The sequence below is a fragment of the Plecotus auritus genome (genome assembly GCF_963455305.1).
Source record: "Plecotus auritus genome assembly, chromosome: 1".
NCBI classification, from domain to species: Eukaryota; Metazoa; Chordata; class Mammalia; order Chiroptera; family Vespertilionidae; genus Plecotus; species Plecotus auritus.
In genome coordinates, this window is record NC_137770.1 from 233604080 (window position 1) to 233624205 (window position 20126).

General features: G+C 45.7%; 1 protein-coding gene across 2 annotated transcripts in view; it reads left to right on the forward strand.

Annotated features, from left to right (window-relative positions):
- The window catches only part of CCDC149 (coiled-coil domain containing 149), a 107435-nt gene that overhangs the window by 45681 nt on the left and 41628 nt on the right, over positions 1 to 20126 (forward strand). For both annotated transcript variants that reach the window (XM_080644700.1, XM_080644699.1), the window contains exon 4: positions 13901 to 14008. In XM_080644700.1, coding sequence (XP_080500826.1) covers positions 13901 to 14008 — 108 coding nt within the window. The remainder of the gene's footprint in view (positions 1 to 13900; positions 14009 to 20126) is intronic.

Genomic DNA, 20126 nt, shown 5'->3' on the forward strand with positions numbered 1-20126 from the left:
TTCTTCTTTTTTCAGGAAGATAACAAACATTTTACCATGTGCTCCTCTGATTCCTCTGCCCCCCTCTCCAACTACATACCTATTGGTATTTTGATTCAGAGCTTGTTAAATTTATAGATTAATTTGGGGACAGTTAACGTTTTCATAGGATTATGTCCAGGAAAATTGTACATCAAATTTCTTTTAATACAGTTACATACATACATACACGTATATTGCTTTTTCCAAAGATATCTTTGTTAGAACTTTTCTTAACTTCACAATTGTTCTATGCTGACATACCCCTGAGTTATCGCCTTTTGTGGGCTTGAGGGGAGCCCGGATGATGTGATGTTAATGCTGTGTGTTCCATGTTATGGGAATTCTCTATATCCACGCAGGGCTTTGAAACTTGTGGAGGCAAATAAGAACAGGTTTGTTTGGTCTTTCATAACTGTCACAGCTAACTAAACATCCTGTTTTTGTTCATTGATCATATACCTGGTATTGCATATAAACGTCTTGGGTTCATTACCTTGTAATTTTTGATGCTGCGTGAATAGTATGGCCAAGACACACACACACATATACACACACACGCACGCACATGTGCACAGGCGCGCCCATTTACCCTTAAACAGCAGTTCAGTCCTGTGGTTAGCCATTCAGTCAATCGGTTCTACTCACTCCCATAACCTCCTTGCTATTTTATTTGATTACTTTACAATGTTTTAGATTTTACCTAAAGTCAAACTTTTCTATGGAGCCAGATTTTTCTTTCTAAACAAAATTACATGAAAATTTAGCATTAATGTCTAAAAATTGGGACCCTTCATCTGGAATTGCTAGGTGCTTTTGTTTTTGTGATTTGGGGTGGCTATGACCAGTCATCTCTGGCATGACTTTAGAGTTTGTTAGTATATATGAAGGAATTTTACAGTATAAATGAATTCACATCCCGTGACTATATAATACAGATGAATTCCAGTAAGTCTGTCAAGCTGTGTTTTTATAGCTAAAAAAAAAAAAAAAAAAAAAACCCCACACAAGTTCAATGTCCTAAGCACTGGCTTTGTCGCTTTTAATATGGTATGGAGTTTCTGTCCCTCTGGGATTTAGTATGGTGCTGTGAGCTTGCATTCTGCCTCCTTCCTACTGGGGTTGGAACCACTGATTTGCTGCATGAGGTAGGATGCATTGGGGTGCAAGTGACAGAAATTCTAGACTGCTTAAGCCATGCAGGAATCAATGACCTTACATAACCGAAAGTCAAGAGGTAGTGCGGGCTTCAGATGCTGTATAGTTGTCAGGTACTGGTTCTCTCCATTGTGCCACACGTAGCCCATGAAATACAGGATACCCAGATAAATCTGAATTCTGACAGACAATTAATACTTTTTCAGTATAAAGTTATGTCCCATGCGTTATTAGGGAATGCTTATGCTAAAACGGTATTCATTGTTTATCTGAAATTCAAACTGAACTGGGCATCCGGTATTTTATCTGACCACTCTGCCACTGTGCCTATTTTAATGCCAGCTTCCTCTTAGCGTAAGTTTTCTTCTAAGGCTGGTTCCCCAAAGCAGAAGAGGTAGAAAACCCAGCCACAGAGTACAAGTCTAGTTGGGTGCGTGTTGGACATGCTCCTATTCCTGGTCTATTAACATTCACCAGGCGAGTACTGTACATTATCTGCCTTAGATTAAGCACCTGGAATGGAAGCGCTCTGAGGGAGCCAGCAGTGATACCCATCAAACAAATTGTGTGGATTTAGGAAGGTTGCTTTTGGTGTGTGTGTCTCAGCTTTCTCATCCATAAAATGGGAGCAAGTAGTGCACACCACATAGTGTGGCTATAAGGAACAAATGAGATATTTCAAGTAGTGTTTCCAGTTCCATTTCTCTGGACCAGTGGTTCTTACATTCTTGAGGAGAATCGGAGATATCTTTGGGAATATGATGAAAACCATGGGCCTTTGTTCTAGAAATGCGGCACGTAGATGCCCACAAAAATATTTGCATTCAATTTCCTAGATTCATTGACTGTCTGCTTCCTGTCCATGGATCCTTGGGGTTCCTTGCACTGCATTTAAGAGCTGCTGCTCTAAATGAATGGAGGGTTCTTCTTAGATATAAGTAGAAAACGTTCGTGCTTTGTAGTGCTTTGTAGTAGCTTTTCAGAGACTGTGTATGCATGGCTGGATGAATAGATGGATGGATAAATGGATGGATGGATGGATGGATGTAATCTCCTATCTTCTGAGGTCACACTGGCAAGGATGTATTTCATGAAGTCTCAAGGGCACATTATGGGCATCATGGATTCAAATTTAAGCCAACTACTTGCTGACTGGGTGATCTTGAGTAACCTTTCTGAGACTCACTTTCCTTCTCTTCAAAATGAACATAATAATGACATATATTCATAAAGTTCTTATGAAGAACTGGTATGATAATGCTGACTTCCTTGTACTTGGTGAGTGCTCCATGGTGAGTGAAAAAGTGGATTGGCTATCTTTAATTTTTCATGTAACTTGTCCAAGGTCACACAACAGGTTAAAAGAGCAGCACTAGAATCCAGATCTCCTAACTTGTGGTTCAGGTGTTTTGTTCTACATTTGATTCTTAGAACATTTGAGTGGAGAGGAAGCATAATCAATTTTTAATTCAACCCATTCTAAAAGTCCACAGATGAAATGCTTTATCCGAAGCCCTCTGCTTCAGAGTGGTGGAGAACCAGAAATTAACCTAAGAGTTGCTGCCTATCCCACTATTCTTTCTTGTGGCCAACACTATCTGGCCATACTTTTTCCCCTGCTATTTAAAAAATATATACTTTTGCCGAAACCGGTTTGGCTCAGTGGATAGAGCGTCGGCCTGCGGACTGAAGGGTCCCGGGTTCGATTCCGGTCAAGGGCATGTACCTTGGTTGCAGGCACATCCTCAGTGGGAGGTGTGCAGGAGGCAGCTGATCGATGTTTCTCTCTCATCGATGTTTCTAGCTCTCTATCCCTCTCCCTTCCTCTCTGTGAAATATCAATAAAATATATTTAAAAAAAAAAAGAATGTTTATAAAAAAAAAATATATATATATACTTTTATTAATTTCAGAGAGGAAAGGAGAGGGAGAGAGAGATAGAAACATCAATGATGAGAGAGAATCATTGATCAGCTGCCTCCTGTACCCCCTTACTGAGGATCGAACCCACAACCCAGGCATGTGCCCTTGACCGGAATCGAACCTAGGACCCTTTAGTCTGCAGGCCAACGCTCTATTCTCTGAGCCAAACTGGGTAGGGACTTTTTTTCCTGCTTTTTTTTTGTCTACTCCTCAGAGGACAGACCAGAACTTTCATGATTGTGGTGCTAGAAACATAGTTGTCAAGGCTTTCTTTTAGAACTTAGGATACTTTTGAAAACAATTCAATTTCCAATGGTAAATCATCCGTTAAAGAAGCTGTGAAGAAGACGTGACAGCAGCGATGCACTAATAGCTTCCCGTGCCATATTGAAATGGAAATTTCTTCCTGGTACTCCAGGCAGAACCATGCATGGGGCACCTCTTCGCACTGCAGCGAGAGATCACTGAAAGATCTCAGATGATTCTAAATATTTGTCTTTTGCTAAACAAGCAGCCTCTCCAAAGGAGACAAAGGGGAATGTAAATGATCTTGGGTTAATATTCTTAAAAAGTGGGATTTGGGGCAGTCACAGCAGCCCACTCTCCCCACGCAAATTCCTCCTGGAGTGAGTAACCAGATGCATTGTTGTCTTTTCCGGTTTTGATTTTGTGCAGATATGCCATGGGAGGCTTCCTCTGGGTCTAGGAGGGAGCCTTTGCTTTCTTTCCTTAAAAAGTGATGGCTTATTTAGACGGTGACATATGCTAGGATGACAACCCTGGAGAAATCAGAGCAGAGAGGGCCCTCTGTGGGGTGGGAGGGAGCGTTTCAGTTCAGTAGCAAAGTCTTCTTAGTCAATCTTATTTCAGTCCCCGGTGACTGTGAGGCAGAGCAGCTTTGCGTCTGAGTCCCAGTTTGATGCTCAGAACCGAAAACTCCCTTCAAAGGTCTCGAGTGCTTTGAGATGTTCCTTTCATAACACTTTGAACAGTAAGTATGACTTTCCTGTCACACCAGGGAACCTGGGGAAACATCCAGGGTCCAGCCTGTGGGATATCTCCCAAAATATTACGGCAACTTCCTTCCGAGCCCTAATGCCTCTTGCTCTAAGCCCTTTGAATCCTGACAGCAATATTGTAAGGAAGGTGCAAGCACCCCCAATTGGTAGGTGAGGAAATTTAGGCTCAATGCGTCTAAAGAACTTGGGAGCTGTTAAGGGAGCCACTCAAGTGGCAGATGCAGAATCATAATGAGCAAGATTAGGCAAATATTTATTTACGTAGCCACCTCCCAAACCTACTGAAGAGTGTTTGCCCGTGGGCTGGAAATGCATTCGTTGGCAAGTGTGTGTTTTGAGATTATGTCCAAGATCTTTCTATGAGGTGGGAGGAGGCTGCTGAGGGCTCCTTGCCCAGCCAACAACTATGTATGGAATAATCTCTCGGGTGGTTGTTTTCTGTAAATCAGAAAGCTGTCGCTGTAGCTGAGGTCATCACCTTGGCAGTTGCTGTGAACAGGGGGCCCTTGCTCAGCAGAACAAGTTTCGCTCTATTCCTATTAACACAGGAGGCACCGTACACCAAAGCAGCCGAGTAGAAATTGCAATTAAATTTGCTATCAATCACACCTCTCAAGTAAGCTTGATGTTTCATCAAACTTTTTTCTGTTCCTTTCCTTTCCTTTTTTTTTAAAAAAAAACATATTCTTGTTTTATGTAGTATGTTCCCCTGTGGAAGGTGTGGGGTAAGGGGTCCAGAGTATCAAACTTTTTAACACCATGTAGTTGAGCAGCATTTTCTAAATCTAGTCTCTTTCTTTCTCATGCTCTTTTTTCCTCACTCTTCTTCTTTTTTTAAAATATATTTTTATTTCAGAAAGGAAGGGAGAAGGCCAGAGAGAGATAGAAACATCAATGATGAGAAAGAATCATTGATTGGCTGCCTCCAGCATGCCCCCCACTGAGGATTGAGCCCACAACCCTGGGCATGTGCCCTGACCGGGAATCCAACCATGACTTCCTGGTTCATAGGTCAATGCTCTACCACTGAGTCACACTGGCTGGGCTCCTTACTCTTCTTGAGGAAGTGCCTAGGTCAAGGTTTTACCGGTCTCTCTCTGACTTTTCCCTTACATTTTTGATTTCCAGTTTTGCTAGATCAGCAAATTGAGAAGTAAGATATAGAGCTCTCTGGTAATGCATCATCTTTTACTCTACAGTGTAGAGGAGCTTTTCCATGGCTAGGTTACCTGAAATGCTGTTCACCTAATAAATTAGCAAGATTCAAGATGATTGAGGCATCACTCCTGGAATGCTGCCCTCCCCCTTCCTGGTCGCTGGTCTGAATTATTTAAGGGCTCCGGTGAAGACACCTGGCTCTCCCAGGGTCTGGGCTAGCGCCAGGTTGGAAGGTTATCTTAAACTTGTCACCACTTTCTCTTCATGTTGTTTTATATCCTCTATCCTCTTAGGTTCCGTGAATGGGGGCCTGCAAATTTAACTAACAGGAGAGTGGTTAACAGGAGAAAAAAGCATGATTTTATGAATATTTTACATGGAAGGGAATTTAGAGAAAAGGGAAACTCAACGAACTGGTTAGACTTGGGTGGGGGCTTATATACCATTCTAACAAAAGGATGGGGTCTGGGCTTCGAGGGATGATAAATTGTGGGAAAGTGACTAGGAAATATATGCGGAAACTAACTGGAGACGAGGGTTATTTTAGTCAGGGTTGTTTGTGGTGCCCACTCTAAGTCTCTGGTGATAAGAGTCGCTCTCCTCTTCCTGGTTCTGGCACCGACTGGACACGCTCACAAAAGGAAATGTACGCCCTGCTTTCAGGCAGGAAACGGGAGGAAGGAGAGTTCTCCGTATCTGTTGGTTCTCAATTTCTTCAGCTCAAAATAATCTGTACAACAAAGTGGCATATTTTGGAGTGACATATTCTGACCCACTCGTAACCATCTTTTCATTCTGACATCGGGGAGAAAAATGGTGTATGTGGATCCTTTTCTCCCATCTCAGAGATTCAGGGCTGTCCCCCACAATTCGCATCCTGAAACCCCCTCCTCGGGACCAGTGATGATTACTTGATCATTGGAAACAGGAGGCCCTAACAGTGATCGTCCTTGCCAAGCATGAAGCATCCTTTTTTACAAATCTCCCGTCGCTTTTTGTAAGTTTAAAGAGCCTATTGCATCTAGAGTGTAAACGGTTCTGACACATGTCGTGGCATTTCTGAGGGAATTGAAATAGAAGTAGAGGCAGGAATGTTGTTTTTATCTTCTGCCCTCCTAGATTCCGTGAATGGGGGCCTGCAAATTTAACGAACAGGAGAGCGATTAACAGAAGAAAAAGCATATGATTTTATGAATATTTCCTGTGGCTGGCGTTCACAGGATGCAATAGGACTTGGGGAGAGTTGGAGAGACCCTCACTGCTCACAGGAGGCATCTGCCCCCCGTGGGAACTTCTGCAGCAGAGCAGAGGGAGAGCTGGGGTGAAATGCTCGCTGGCCTCTCTGGTCCCAGGGCTCTGCCTTCCCAACAACCGTCAGGGGTGTCGTCTTCACCTCTGTGCAGAGAGAATTTCTGTGAGCCCCACCGTTCCCACAGCGGGGGCTGGCCCTGGCAAAGCTTCTGCAGACATCAGGGGTAGTTGGGGGTATCGGAATGGAGAGCCATGCTATCCTCTCAGCCTCAGGCCTCCTGGCTGTATTTTCATCAACTCTCTCTCCCCTCCTTTCCGCATCCCTATTTTAATAGATTCAACTTCTAGCCAAAAAGAGGGACTTCAATATATATGGATTCTGCAATATGTTCCACCGTATTCAGCATTCCGCTATGATCAGAGCTAAAATGTCAACCTTTCCTGTCGGCCTTGGCTAGATCTGAATATTGAAAATAGGCTTCTCTTTAAGCCTTTTCATGTTCTGCTGTTTGTGCTCCCACCTGCCCCAGAGGTTTAGAGAGAATAATCTCTCGGCTTTGTTTTCTTTCCCTGTGAAATCCTTCCCAGCGTCTGCCACCTTCCCCTGACATTTCCTGCACCCAGTGCTGCTATTCTAAACCGATAGTCACAGAGTCCTTCCTGATAACATGGAGACAACACGCTCTGCATGGCTGATAAATTATAAGCAGGCGTCCCGTGTTCGCTGGATGGGTTGTTACAGTGAATGTGTGTGAGTCACGGGCATTATTTTTGGTCAAAAGACTGGTGTGAACTTTTCTCCTCTATTTTGAGTGCTTGGAAATGTACAACTTCTTTTGTCTTTCTTTCTTCTTGTTCTTTAAGGTGTTAGGCACCGTATCAGAATAGTCATTTTCTAGTTTTCAGAGTTATTGTTTTGGAGCGGAGGTGGAAGGCCTGATGAATAGGAAAGAATTGTGTGCTGACAAGTACTCCAGCCTGTGAAACATAGAAGAAAATTACAACTCACCTGCCCTAACGCAGGATACCTCCCCACCCCGGCCTACCCCAGGGGTCAGTTTTAAAGCTGGTGTAGATTTACTGTGAACTCACTTGATTGACTATTGTTTTGCAGCCACTGTAGATGCGACTGATTTTATTTTGGTAGATTTCTTTTGAGCCAGGCTGCAGAGTAAATCATGTTTGACAGTCACATCACTGGGTCTCTGAATCGCCGTTCCCTGAAGCAGCCCTATTCTTTGCTGTATGTATCATTGGAGGTATATACCGGGTACCTGCCCTGTTCTGAGGTCTAAATCCTGGGGAGCATCGCTGAGCTCAGTGCTGTTCAAAATGATGCCCAAGGACCAGTGCCCAGCTCAGGCTGCTATTGCTGGACAAGCTTAGTGCAGAAATGAAGAGGAAGTGTTCAGAAACTTTGACAGCAATCTGACAGCAGGGGTTTTAAAAATATATTTTTATTTATTTCAGAGAGGAAGGGAGAGGGAAAGAGAAATAGAAACATCAATGATGAGAGAGAATCATTCGTTGCCTGCCTCCTGCCCACCCCACACTGGGGATTGAGCCTGCATCCCCAGCATGTGCCCTGACTGGGAATCGAACCATGATCTCCTGGTTCATAGGTCGACGCTCAACCACTGAGCCACGCTGGCCGGGCAGACAGCAGGATTTTTGAATCTAACAAACACTTGGAGTCTTGATGTCTTAAATTCATTTTCCTAGTAGTTGATTTCTATTGTATTTTGCAATAGCACTGGTTTGTGACTGAGTAGAGGTAGAGACGGAGTAGAGGTCCACGGTCTTTCACCATGGACAGACACATGGACTTGTACTGACTTAGATACTGCGGTGATGCTGGTGGGAGAACATCCACCCCCCGTGAGGGGCGCAAGCCATTATTGATTCAAACAGGGAAGGTTAGGGCATTGCAGTTTTTTGGGCATTGTTTGTCTTTTATGAAGTTTTCACTATTACTGTTACAAGTATGTCTCTCCAGGCATCTCTTCTGCCGCTGAAGAAAAGGCAGGTGCTGTGAAGGTGGATTTTGCTGTGTGTCCTGCAGATGGGGTGCTGAGATGCCTGACCATGTGCAGGCAGCAGCGGGCCCTGGGAGGCTGCCTTCAGCCCTGGGCTCCTCCCCCCCCTCTGGGCCAGTTACTGGGCCTGGGGCATGCCCCGCCCTGTGGTGGAAAGGAATTATGCTTGCTGAGCAAATGTCTGGGAAATGTTTTGGAGTTGCATGGAAGAAAAGCAGAGGCTGCCCACCTGTGACAGTTTGTGCTGAGAAAGAAGACCTACAAGAGGGAGAGGTGGAACCAGGAAAAGAACTGGAAAAAAATTCAAGAACTGAATCCTCTGTCCACTTCATGTAGTCTCTGGTGAACTGCTCTCCAAAGTGGAAGTTTTCGATGTGATAGGGAGAGAGAGAGAGAGGGAAACTAGTAGTTGGAACTTCCCCTGGGATTACCACAAGGGTCTTGCTCACTCTCTCCCCTTTTCCAAGTCTTGGTTGAAATGTGCCCTTCCCAGTGAGGCCTCTGTGGCTCTTTCCCCAGCACACTCAGTTCCCTCAGCCCAGCCTGCACCCTCTCCAATCTGGGACCCCTCGAGGGATGTCCAACTGCCCGTTTAAGCCTGATGCAGTTGGACATCCCTCTCACAATCCAGTACTGCTGGCTCCCAACTGCTCGCCTGCCTGCCTTCCTGATTGCCCCTAACCACTCTCCTGCCAGCCTGATTGATGCCTAACTGCTCCCCTGCCAGCCTGTTTTCCCCTAACTGCCCTCCCCTGCAGGCCTTGTCCCCCCCCCAACTGCTCTCCCCTGCAGGCCTGGGTCCCTCCCAACTGCCTTTCCCTGCAGGCCTGGTTGCCCCCAACTTCCCTCCTCTGCTGGCTTAGTCACCCCTAACTGCCCTCCCCTGCAGGCTTGATCGCCCCCAACTGCCCTCCCTTGCAGGCCTGGTCCCTCCCAACTGCCCTCCCCTGCTGGCCATCTTGTGGTGGCCATCTTGTGTCCACGTGGGAGAGGATCTTTGACCACATGGGGGCAGCCATCTTGTGTGTTGGAGTGATGGTCAATCTGCATATTACTCTTTTATTAGATAGGATAGAGGCCTGGTGCATGGGTGGGGGCCAGCTGGTTTGCCCTGAAGGATGTCCCGGATCAGGGTGGGGGTTCCCTTGGGGCATAGGGTGGCCTGGGCGAGGGGCCTGTGGTGGTTTGCAGGCCGGCCATGCCCCCTGGCAACCCAAGAGGAGGCCCTGGTATCTGAGGTTTATTTATCTTCTACAATTGAAACTTTGTAGCCTGGAGCCGAGCCAAGCCTTCTGCTTGCTCTGTGGAGGCAGCCATTCCTGTTGGAATTTATTTATCTTCTATAATTGAAACTTTGTAGCCTTAAGCGAGGCCTGGGCCTGCCAGGGTGTGCGGAAAGCTTGGCTTCCTCCATCGCTGGGGGCAACCCTAGCCTCCTGCTCTTTCCAGCTCCGTGGCTGCCGCCATTTCTGTTTGGGTTTATGTATCTTCTATCATTGAAACTTTGTAGCCTTGCTGAAACCGGTTTGGCTCAGTGGATAGAGCGTCAGCCTGCGGACTGAAAGGTCCCAGGTTCGATTCCGGTCAAGGGCATATACCTTGGTTGCGGGCACGTCCCCAGTGGGGGGTGTGCAGGAGGCAGCTGATTGATGTTTCTCTCTCATCGATGTTTCTAACTCTCTATCCCTCTCCCTTCCTCTCTGTAAAAAATCAATAAAATATATTTAAAAAAAAAAAAAAAAAAGAAACTTTGTAGCCTTGAGTGGAGACCTAGGCCGGCAAGGGCAGGCGGAAAGCTTGGCTTCCTCCATTGCAGGGGAAACCCAAGCCTCCCTCCTGCTCTCTGTGGCCATAGCCATCTTGGTTGGGTTTATTTGCATATTCGCTCCTGATTGGCTGGTGGGCGTGGCTTGTGGTTGTAGCGGAGTGATGGTTAATTTGCATATTACTCTTTTATTAGATAGGATATATAAAAGCTTAAGCGACCAAATGACTGAACGACCAAACGACTGGTCAACTGGTCGCTATGACATGCACTGTCCACCAGGGAGAAGACGCTCAACTCAGGAGCTGCCCCCTGGTAGTCAGTGTGCTCCCACAGCCAACCTCCGGCGGCTAGCCAACCGCCGGTGGCTGGCCAACCTTCTGCGGTCCCTCCCCCTGGCCAGCCAGCACCAATTGGCTCCGATCGGGACTGGGAAAGATGGCCCCGGCCAGGCCGAGGGACCCCACCCATGCACAGGGCCTCTAGTATAATATAATCTGTTAAAATGAATGCTTACAACGGCAAGGGGTTAGGTGTATTGCTCACTGCTGAAACTTCCGAGTCTAACGCAGTGCCTGGCACATGGTAGGTGCTCAATACATATTTGTTATATAAATAAATAGATGAGTAAGGACAGTGAAGAGCCAGGATCACAAAGAAGCCAGCTGTGCCCAAGGAGGCATTTGGCCAGATCTTCCCCTGTGTGGTTGAGTTGGGGTAAGTGGAAGGACATAATCAAGGGGAGGCAACCAGCCATTAACCAGCACCTATTTATGCCAAGCACTGTGGTAGGTGTCCTGTCTTTATTGCTCAATTTTAATATCAAGGCCCCACATGAAGTAGATATTATGACTCTGTTTTACAGATGGGGACACTCAAGAGGTTAAGAAACTCACCCAGGGTCACCCAGCCCAGTAAGTGGCAGGACTGGGATCCAACTTAGTCTTTCTGATTCCATTGAGAAATTTCCAAAAATAGCTTGTTGATTACAATGTCCCTTGATTGTGTTCTTCCCTATAAAGTGGGAGTTAACATTTCTCATCCTTCACCAATTTTTATCTGCTGAGAACAGAATCTGGGAGGATTGGAATGCAACGATTACAAGATAAGAGCTTTGCAAACACGCAGTATAAACATGAGATCACATTATTGAGTAACATCCACAAATAAGTGAGTAGAAGCCAGGGATTGGTTAAACCCAGCCCGTGGGGATGAGTGGGCTTTTTTATGTAAGTGCCCATGCCAGTACTGGTTTCAGTGTTGGTCATTGTTGTCATCATTCCAGCTCCCTCCCAGGCTGAGATCACAACCTCCAGGCTCAGCATATTGTCTCTTATTAACAAAAATATTTATGGAGTATCTACTAGGTGCTGAGGTAGATCAGTAGCTAAAACAAAGTTCCTTGCCCTTCATGTAACTTCCATTTTAGTAGGGAGAAGGAGACAGGAAATAAGAAAGCAATAAACCAGAAAGGAAGCTTAAGTGCTGCCTGGCCGGTGTGGCTCAGAGGTTGAGAGTTGACCCATGAACAAAGAGAGCACTGGTTCGATTCCCAATCAGGGCACATGCCAGGGTTGTGAGCTCAATCCTCAGTAGGGGGTGTGCAGGAGGAAGCAGCTGACCAATGTTTCTTTCTCTCTCATTCATATTTCTATCTCTCTCTCTCTAAAATCAATAAAAACATGTTTTTTAAAAAAAGATGACAAGTGCTATGGAAGAAAAGAAAAAAGTAGTGTAAGGGAATGGGCTAGGGAGGTCAGGGTGGAGGTGGGCAGGTTGCAGTGTTAGATGAAGTGCTTTAGGTGGGCCCCCTTGATACCATGAACTTTGAACAAGGGCCTGAAAAAGGTGAGGGCATGAGATATTCTGGAGGGAGAGCATTCCAGTGAGAGAGAACAGTGCAACAGTGCTGAGCAGGGGTCATGCCTAGTATGTATGGGGAACAGCAAGGAGCTTGGAGGGAAACTGACCTGGGTGGGGGATACCTTGAGTGCAGAGACAAAAGATGGGATATGGGAGATGAGATAAAGTGAGGAGTCAAGGATGAGCCCAGGTTTAATTTTCCGTTCTTTCACCTTTATTCTCTTTTGAGTACCTAACATACCTGAGTATTCCCCCATGTGATAGCATTGAAGTCTTGGGAGATGTAGCCACTACAGTTACACTAGGGTCCTAATGGCTCTGGACCTGAATTTCTTCAGCTATAAATGAAGGGACTGTACGAGGTAATCTTTAAAATGCCTGTGTGATGATTTCCGATCGATTCCTTTCCAGGAGTCATATTCTGGTTGCTTGCTTCCTTCCTTCCCTCTTTTATTCATCGTGAGTCTTTTTATATATATATATTTTTTATTGATTTCAGAGAGGAAGAGAGAGAGAGAAACATACATGATGAGAGAGAATCATTTCTCAGCTTCCTCCTGCACACCCCACACTGAGGATTGAGCCTGCAATCCGGGCATGTGCCCTGGCCAGAATCGAACCGCGACCTCCTGGTTCATAAGTCGATGCTCAACCACTGAGCCACACCGGCTGGGCCATCACGAGTCTTTAAAACATTAGGTGGAACACAGGCTTCTTATAGCTGAGGAAGCAGAGAACGGAATCTCTGCTTCTCCATAGCTTGCAGTCTTCTTGCTAATGTTAGATTAGAATGCAATAAGCAAGGTGAGAATTGGAACAAATGACAACTAGCAAAATGCAAAATAGTACCACAGAACAGGAAGCCCTGTGAGGCTCAGTGGAATGGTAAGTTACAGGCTTGAGTGGATGAAAGCATGTCCATAGCTGGGAGAGCAAACAATTCCAAATTTGGGGGACCTGGAGAGGTGTGGGAACGTGGTCAAAGGTGCCCACATTTTACAGGGAAAGGGCAGTCATGGTGTGAGATGAAGCGGGATTGAGAGTGGAGGCTGGCTGTTGAACAACCTCCCACATGGGCTGAGGGATCTGGGTCTAAGCAGGGTGCAAATCTTAAGGAAGGGATGATGTCATGAAGATGGGACTGACAGGTGATTGTCCTTGTTTGGGAATAAGGAGGTGGGAAAACCAGCCCAGGAGACGTGAATTATCTCTGGACCCTGACTTTTGAAACTGTGGCACATGATGTGATCAAAATTCTGGGCATTGAGGTAGCAAAGAAAAGTTCATGAAACAAGATCTATTCGAAAGGGAGGCAGGGGAAACAATCTAAACAAGGAAATGGAACTTTTCCTCTATTGTTGACCCAGATTTTAGAATTGAACTCGATGTCCACTTGCAAGATGTTTAATGAAGAGCTCTTACATTTTTTTTAAAAAAAGTCGAATACAAGCAACTTTTTTATTACTTACCTGTGAGCTATTCTGGAAACAAAGAACATTCCCAAATGGAGGTTCAGGGCCAATTTCATTTCCTCCAGGCGGCGTTGGGGCCTAATGTGCACACTTGCTGCATTCGTACATGCCTTTGCTCTGATGGGCTTTGTGTGGCTCAGCTGGGCTTGCACACCAGCCTCCGTGAGCCTAATAAAGCCTCGCATTTGTCCACTCCTCCGTTTCTGACTGTATCTCCTAATGTGCTGATATTTCCAGGCTAACCTTGTACAACTATTGAGAGATTCTCAGGACCGAAATAAACACCTGGGAGAAGAAATCAAAGAACTGCAGCAAAGGCTCGGAGAAGTCCAGGGTGACAATAAGGTACCGTGAATATTTAAAGGGAAAGGCTCTGCTGAGTAATTGTGCGCCAGAGGTTTATGGACAGCGCATCAGGAACATGTAATGCAGCATTTGCTGAAAAATTTTGTCATAGATTTTTACATTTGCAGTGAAAATTCACAGTGGAGTATTTCTTATCTTTATGGCATTCCCTTTGTGTGTGCCTGTGCACTCGTATGCGTGTGTTTTGGGGTTGCTCTAAAATATTGTCCAACTCATTGTAGAAGTTTCATTATGTTCAGCCTGATGATGAATAACATTGTGGTTGAGGGCAAAATAAAACCCAAATGCTATACTTTCCCCCTTCTATACAAATAATGGATTTGTGGCTCAGATGATTTGGAATTATTCACATTCGGGTTTGAATTTTAAGTAGTCATCGTACTAATTATGTGCACATAACCAATTTATTTTATTGCTAAATTTGGCAATTTGTATGGAACATTGCTCAAAATCCACCGCTCGGTATTAATCAAACTCCCCTGTTGGCAACGTTAATTATAAAATATGAACTCATAAACTCCCCACTAAATGTGTGCACTCTCTCCCAGCTGAAGCTAGGAACAAAAGTACAATTGAGAAAAGGAAGAAGTGCTGAAGTTTAATTCCGTCCCCACGAACAATTCCCCATTTTGCCGAGATAGATTTATTTTTAACTCCCTGCCGGAGGCAGCTCTCTCAACAGAGATGACCATTGGAATGTCACTCACGGAAACGACACGGGGGAGGTGGGGGGTGGCGCAAGGAGGTGCTTTCTTGACAGATTGTGATGATGGGCCTAGTTCCTGGGAGTTGTTGGTTACGGCAAGGCACCATTTTGAATGTTGTTCGCTTTTTTTTTTTTTTTAAATGCATGTAAGTGTCTGCTGCCCCAAGAACTCTTTCCACAACCAAAGATCAGACAGGATTTCAGGGTGCTGTTGTCTTGAGTCTCCACCTGTGGGAAATCTTCTTTACATAGCCTCTTCTCCACTTCATCTGCCTCTAACGCTTTTCATACCTCTTAGATTTAGCATGTATTTGAAAATTAGGCTCTCCTAATTCTGGTCTTGAACTAGGAGGTGGGAAAGAACGCCAAAGAAAGGTTCTAATGAGCCAGGAACACGCTAACCAGGCCTCTGGTGTGGCTTTATGCATCATTAAAAAGGATTTGAGCCCTGTAACCTAGGTGTTCGGCCAGTAATTCAAGGCCAGCCCTTCTCTGTCACTTCCTCAAGCGTGTGCAGTGGTTTCCTGTAAGCCCACAAAAACAGGACAGGAGTTTTGGAGATACTATAAACCCACAAAAGACTGAAACATTTTATAATGTGATGTTTGGATTCATGGTTCTTCTTGACTGACTGATTTTTTTCTTTTTGAGCTACCCCATCTCCAACTTCCCTAAGTGTGCATCATATTTTGGTCACTTTTTGGTCACTTGTATCACCTTTTAGGCAGGAGATATGTTAGGAATTGATGTTAGCAACTGATATTTAAAGGAAAGAAAGGGAGAGTGTGTGTGCATGAGTGTATGTGTATGTGTGAATGTATGTGTGTGAGTATGTGTGTATGCACGTGCAAGTGTGTGTGTGTATGTGCATGAGGGTGTGTCGGTGTATGTGAGGTATGTGTGTGTGTGTGTATGTGTGTGTGTGTGGTCTGGGGCTTCTCTTGCTGTGACACAGGCTGAACTTCATGGTTTGCTTGTGCTCTGGGTCTTTATTCCAGGAGCTGGACACATTTATCAAACTTTGTTTCCCCAGCCAAGGTTTAGAATTTAGGGACTCAAATTCATGGCCTGTGAACTAATTCGCCTGCCAAAATGTGCAGGGAGGATGTTATAATGTTCAACAGACCCTGCATCTTAGTGTCCAGCCTCCCCCCTCAAAAAGGACCGATTGCGGGGAGCCCCAGGGATTTCATTTATTCTCATTGGCATCTGAAGTTCCAGGGCTGGTTTCTTGTCAGGCTCCTGTGAGTCATGGCCATCCTCCCCTTCCTCCCACCCCAGTCACCAGCTTTAAGGCCAGATTTACTCATTTGATAAGGACACCAGGCATCTTGAGGAACTCAGAGGCCCCTGTTCAAAGGTGGCTGTGACCGTGTGATAGGAGAATCAGTTAATGCTTCATTATTGTCATTTTATTCATTGTGTCTCTCTCTGCTCCAACCTTCTCATGGCTCTCTGGATCCAGTTCCACCTTCTTGCCGTTGTGTGCTAGACCTTCCATTGTTTAGCCCTTGCTGATTTCTCCAGCCACAGCTCTAACGCTAATCTCCTCATCCTTCCACCCTTCAGCACTAATTCAGCGCCTTTGCTACACTGAACTGCCTTGTGCCTCAGGCTCTTTGCACCTGTTGTTTGCTTGTCTGGTACACTCTTCCCCTTTACTTCTCTTGCAAACTCCTGCTCATCTTTCAGGTCATAGGTCAAATGCAGCCTTCTCTACCTCTTCGGGGCAGGTCCTGGGCTTGCCCACAATGCCCTGCTCTCTCCCCTCTGCTTGCACTTGTGTGGTCCCCCCATTCCCATGAGTAACCAAGCTCTTTGCAGGCCAGATTCCTGACTGGTATACAACTGTATCCCTAGGATTTAACATTCTTGGTTCCTAATCAGTAGACATTATTTGATAAATCCTTATGAAGGAATGGAATGGAATAAATGAATGAGTGAATGAATGAAATGAATGAATAAAGGGAATGAAAAGAAGAGCAACAGGGTTCAGAAAAGGAAAAAGAATACAAGACAATAAGTGGACTCACTGTCACGCTGGTTGTCAATAGTAACTCCCTTCATGGGGCGAGGAACAGTTTGGAAATTTGGAGAAAGGAGCTAGAAAAGCAAATGGTTTGTTCCATCAGAGAAAAACAAAACAAGACAAGGCAAACCCAAGGTGTGAGACCCAGGGAAGGCCCGTGGAGAGCAGGGGTTTGTGGTGGACATGGGTAAGGTCCTGCTCATTGGCCAGCTGAAGAGCTGAAGCCTGTTAAATTCTAGAAGACATAATGAGTGCTGCTGTTGGTCCCAACTCCTCACTTTCCAAACAGAGGGCTGACGGAAGCCTTTTATGAGCGGCCATTAAAGTGGGAGATTTTTATCTCCGAGCTGCCATTTTAACTGATGACCCTCATCCATATTTGGGAAGCCCAGCTTCTGGGTGTTAAGTACATTTAAGAAACAAGGTAATAGGAAATGACTTGCCTTGGATATTTTAAGGTAGACTAATTTTCCCATTTGTTCAGCTAGAGCCTGTAACCCCACGTGCCATAAAGCATTTTCAAACAGCCTCTTGAAAGATTTGTTGCCACCCTGGCTTACAAACAGCTTAGTACTCCTGTGGGGTTGGGGGCAGGGTTCTGGGACAATGGGGGTCCTGTGACCAAACACCCCCTGCCATCCCTCTGAACAGTACCCAAGAATTTTCCGGGGCTCCTAGATGGACATACACCCCCAATCCAAACCAGATGAAAGGTGTGAGGCGGGAAATCTACTAGATACCCTCCCCTGCCTTGATAATTCTAGTTCTGAAAGGTTAATGATGGAAGAGGAGGCCTGTGGGGCTAGGAGGACACCCCCCTGTACCCCCTCTTCCCCCCCTCCCCTCCATCCCGCCAAACCACCCTGGGAAACTCAGTGTGTCAGTCTATAAGGAATAAGGAACAATTAATGATGTGGAAAGACCCAGCGGCCCATGCGGGGCCTCAGGTCTGAAAGCAACCCACTGAGGAATGGCTGCTCCCCTTCCTGCCCTGGGGTCTGTGGGCTTCCTCATCTGGGCATTAGGAAAAGCTTGGGATCGGGGTGTGGGTGGGGAGGGGACCTGGAGGAAGAAGGAAGATTCTGAGAATATAAGGATTAGTAAGAGTCAATCAACAAAGCTAGCAGAGCACATCTGAATTACAAATATCCAAAGGTGAGTGGGTGGGCCAGCTGGGTCTCCGAAAGAGGAAGCCTGGCTGGTTTCTCTTTGCTAATTTCCACGATGTAACTACTGACGCCATGACAAATGTCAGGCTCCCCAAGTGAAGTCACTGACCTTGGAGTTGCAAAGATTGGCCACTCCAGAAAGAGCCAGCTCCAGCCTGCCCTGGTTCTGCCAAGTGGCGTAGTGTAGGACAGCAAGTCTTTGTATAGTGTTTCGTTCAACTTCATTTTATTATAAAATTAATGAGAAAAAAATTGATTCCTGGCCACTGTCCACATGGAGTTGCATGTTCTCACCATGTCTACATGGGTTTTCTCTGGGCACTCCGTTTCTTCCACGTGCTAAAGATGTGCACATGAGAGTCTACATCCAGGGTCCTCAAACTTTTTAAACAGGGGGCCAGTTCACTGTCCCTCAGACCGTTGGAGGACCGGACTATAGTTTAAAAAAAAAAAACTATGAACAAATTCCTATGCGCACTGCGGGCCCGGGACGAGTCGGCTGCTAAGCAGGACAGGCAGCGGCACCCGGCGGGCCGGATAAATGTCCTCGGTGGGCCGCATGTGGCCCGCGGGCCGTAGTTTGAGGACGCCTGGTCTACACTGTCCCAGTGGGTATGGGGGGTGATGCCCCCTTAGATGGAAGGGCATCCTGTCCAGGTGGGTCCTGTCTTGCACTCTGAGCAGCTAGGATGGGCTCCGGCCACCTGTGACCCTGAACTGGAATCAGTGGGCTGAAAAAGAATTATCTTCACTTGTTTCTATTAATATTCCATAAATGTACGTATAGTTCATGTTTATTTCAATACTTTGGGTCTTTACGTATAAATTTGGTGATGTTTCTGTGACCAGAAATAAGCTGTAGGAACTTGACTCTTGTTTATATCAATTAATCTATGATAAAATTAGTTTCGCTATATGTTGTTTCACTTAAAGTCAGTGTCCAAGAACCTATTGATGACCTTGAGGACTCACTCTGTAGTCCAATAGGTCCATCTTTGGAAATGTGTAGAGACAGGTTTATGTTTTAGCTCTGTCAGTTACACTCTCTGTGGCCTTGGGCAGGTTAGTGTTCTCTCAAGGCCTCAGTTTCCTCTGATGGAATTGTTCTCAGGTTTCATCATTCACTCATCAACACATAACTGGAGACTTGTTATGTGTTGATTCATGTTCTAAGATTTAAGGAAACATAAGGAATAACAAAGACCAGGTACTCGTTCTCACAGAGCTTATGTTCTAGTTGGGAAGACAGTAAGAAAATAAAATAGACAAGTGAGATCATTAGACAGTGGTTAGTGCTGGGGAAAAAGAGAAAGCCAGAAAATGAGGTTTAATGATTGTGTGTGTGTGTGTGTGTGTGTGTGTGTGTTTGCATGCAATATTAAGTGTTTGTAAAGTGTGTAGCATAGAGCCTGGCACCCAGTAAGCACTCCACAAGGGTAAATGTTGCTGGTGTGTTTAGCACGACACCGGCCCAGATCAGCTTAGATTCCTCTTAATTTCCACCAGAAATCTTTCCAGGTCTTCCTTCCCATGGATCAACTGTTTCCAGTGGACTGGATGTGTGCCTTCCCACAGAGACAGAGATAGGGACGAGAAGCCCGGCAGATGACCCCTCAGAACTCAGCCCTCCTCATCACCACTCCCAGCTTTGCCAGCACCAGCTTTACTGCTTTGGGCAGAGTTCTGGAAGCTTCCTTGCATTTTGTGTGCCCCTAGTGGGATAAGCACCTACTAGATACTCCAGGAGCCACAGCTCATGTTCCCGTGGAGACAGCCAGCAGCTGGTCTTCTTGTCCATTGGCTTTCGTTTTTCTTCATTTTGCAGAGTCTGGCACGTTAGTGCAGAAGAACGATACGGCAGTGCAAGGTTTTCCAAAGCAAGAAGGTTCAGGGGGCAGCACTTCTGACAGGGGCATGCATTCACACTTCCCGGGCCCCGCTGCCAGCTTAAATGGAGCTGTTTGTGACATTCCATAAACCCCGGGTTTCGCCCTTAATAATGAGCTTTATGTTGCACCAGCTGACGTCTTTCAGTGCCTCTGTTTTATCTGGTGTTGGCACCATAAAACAATGGAGCCCTTCTGTGACCATACCTCTACTGACGTGGGACTTTTGGATAGATCCAGCGAGCAAACCAATTAAGTCAAAGCCATGAGCCAGTCAAGACAGACCAGTGAGCATGCAGGTGACTAA